Source organism: Octopus bimaculoides, chromosome 2 (assembly GCF_001194135.2).
Source record: "Octopus bimaculoides isolate UCB-OBI-ISO-001 chromosome 2, ASM119413v2, whole genome shotgun sequence".
Classification (NCBI taxonomy): Eukaryota; Metazoa; Mollusca; class Cephalopoda; order Octopoda; family Octopodidae; genus Octopus; species Octopus bimaculoides.
Window position 1 is genome coordinate 126,860,557 of NC_068982.1, and position 3,005 is coordinate 126,863,561.

The window sequence follows — 3,005 nt, forward strand, 5'->3', positions numbered from 1 at the left end:
CTCGCTCTATCACTTGCACACTCGCTCTATCACTTGCACACTCGCTCTATCACTTGCACACTCGCTCTATCACTTGCACACTCGCTCTATCACTTGCACACTCGCTCTATCACTTGCACACTCGCTCTATCACTTGCACACTCAATCTATCACTTGCACACTCGCTCTCATTTTTACACTCACTCACATGCGCATGCACACATGCTCAAATGCATGCACACACTCCCCCCCCCGCCTTCCTTACATCTGCCTATTGATCTTTTTTCTCCTACTAACCTAGTTTTCCTTCTTGCATGTTTTAATATATTTTTATGTGGATTCATATGTATCCTTTATATACATGTGTTCCTTTGCTTACAACTCTTTCATCTGTTGCAACCTTTCCCTCATGTTCCATAATTATCTTCCAGTCTTTGTGTAACTCTCTACTCTCCTTCCTCTCACCTCTCTTTGTTTCATTGCCCTGGCCATTATTCTTCTCTATATACACCATTTTCTTAACTGGTTACTCACTGCTCTTTTCTTAACTCTTTTTCTCTCACACATTCTTCAAACATATTTACTCAGAGCTTATCTTAAGCATTTAACTCCTTAGCATTTAAACTGACCACATCAGGCCTAAATTACTCTACCTGTTTTATGTTCAAACCAGTCTGATCCAGCCTCTCGCACCTATTCTACGAATGTCATTCTAAAAATAATCAATCACATCATTGATCTCTTGAAAATATGTCATAATGCACGATTACTTCAAAACAGAGAATAAATAAGCAATACATTTAACAGAGCAATCTGAATGCTAAAGGATCAAATACATCTCCCTCTGAAGAACCCTCAGGACTACCCTTCTCTTGTAGTTTTTGTGAATTCCAGTTTCATTTTGAAAGCAAAAGAAAATTGCTCCTAAACTATCTGCTCTATTTTCACAGTACACCCATCAGATTCCACACGGTTAGACCTGGTTATTCCTGGAGAGCAGCACTTCTACCTAAAAGCAGCTACACCTCATGAACGCCAACAGTGGCTTATTGCCCTTGGTACATCAAAAGCTTGCTTGGCAAATGGACGATCCCCACAGAGTACAGGTTTGTTCGCTACATTGGATATTAAGACATTTTATGAACTAATGGACAAAGAAAAATGAGCTAAAATTACATTTTAAAATTGAAAAGAAATTAAAACAGATTTTTAACGACAATTTATCTTGTCATAATTGTTTGTTTTTTTTTAAATTCTTATCTCATTCAAGTCCTTCATTATAATCAGTTGTTAACTAACACTTTTTGAGATTCTAAAGTGGCTTTGTATTACTGCTAGTGCTTTAGGAAATCTTACTCTTGAGATGAGCTCCTTCTATTATCCTGGGTTTTTTTTTTTTTTCTTTTGTAGTTTATTTATGAAACCTCATTCATTTTAAAGACCTTCTTTATTCAAACTTTGGTTTCATGATTAGCACCAAAATTGTTTTTGCTTCTATACTATCAAATAACGAGTGTCTCTGGTTGTACTTTTTAGGGAAATTTCATTTATATTTACTCCATTATGTATATTTAGCTTTGAGATTTTTAAGAGGAAACATTGAAATGATTTTTATTATTTGTTTAGGAGAAATTTCCCCTGATATTGTCAAAACCAAAAAATCAGAACTGAGATTGTATTGTGATCTTCTGATGAAGCAAGTCCATTCTGTAAAACAAGCAATCTCAAACCCAGATGAAACTCCGGATATTCAGGTTTGAAAGGACTTTTTACCCCCACTCTCTCTCAGTAGAATGTTGTTTATAATATAGACTTATTAGATTCAGTGTTGTTAAATATTTGCTGTCATGATATTGTTCGATAGGCTATATAAAGTTTTTTTTTTTTTTTTTTTTTTTTGGACGGGAGGGGTGTAACTTATAATAAACTTTAGTAATATTCCACTGTTTATATTTTTTTTAAATGAAATGCGTATAGGCAGTTATTATAGTGTTGTATAGAATACTTTGTGATAGTTGTTCTGACTCACTGCATTCTGAGTTCAAATCCTACCAAGGTTGACTTTAGTTTTCATTCTTTTGGAGTCAGTACAAAAATATCAATCTAAGGTTATGAATTGATCAACTTGTAAGGACATCAGATCAGATGCCTTACAATATTTGTCCTGCCCCCAGCAACAACCTAATAAGGGAGCCTCCAAATGGTTGCTTGACCTGTTAGTAATAATAGCAGCCAAATCTCCCTCAAATCACACCTTTCCTCATAAATAAGGAAAAGATGTGTTTAATGTCTTGCATAGCCCTAGAAAAATGTGGGGATGGTTTCAAGTGGAATCATCATCATTTAACGTCTGCTTTCCATGCTAGCATGGGTTGGACAATTTGACTGGGGACAGGCGAACCGGATGGCTACACTAGACTCCAATCTGATCTGGCAGAGTTTCTACAGCTGGATGCCCTTCCTAATGCCAACCACTCCGAGAGTGTAGTGGGTGCTTTTTACATGCCACCGGCACTAGGGCCAGTCTGGGGGTACTGGCAACGGCCACGCTCAAATGATGTTTTTTACGTTGCACCAGCGCAAGTGCCAGTAAGGCGAAGCTGGCCTGCTTGGTCAGGACTGAGTTGGAGCTAAACACTGCCACCTCATTAAGTGATCTTCCACTGTTTCAGTTCAACTTAAGACATACCTCTTACTTTAGATACTTCAAAGGCTATGATCACACCTCTTTGCTTCCCCAGAGTAAATTGAAAATCAAGTCGGCTGACTTCAAAATATCGGATCATTTTTGTAATTTCTGGAATTGAATTGAATCATAAACCAAACAGCTCAATTGTCAAGTATAACTTAATTCAAGGAGTGGAGTGACTTGATCTGAATTTTGACCTTTTAGTGATATTGTAATCATCTACCTTTATATCATGAACAGCCTGATAGCAGATAGCTTTAGAATTTTGTATGAAACTGTTTTATATTCTGAGTAAATAAAACAAAATTTTAAAATGTGTGCAAGTAGAATGTAACAG

At 36.6% G+C, this 3,005-nt stretch overlaps 1 protein-coding gene across 2 annotated transcripts in view; it reads left to right on the forward strand.

Annotated features, from left to right (window-relative positions):
- LOC106882970 (pleckstrin homology domain-containing family A member 8) overlaps positions 1–3,005 on the forward strand; it is a 54,301-nt gene that overhangs the window by 32,316 nt on the left and 18,980 nt on the right. For both annotated transcript variants that reach the window (XM_052965590.1, XM_052965589.1), the window contains exons 3-4: positions 930–1,085; positions 1,606–1,733. In XM_052965590.1, the coding sequence (XP_052821550.1) occupies positions 930–1,085; positions 1,606–1,733 (284 nt within the window). The remainder of the gene's footprint in view (positions 1–929; positions 1,086–1,605; positions 1,734–3,005) is intronic.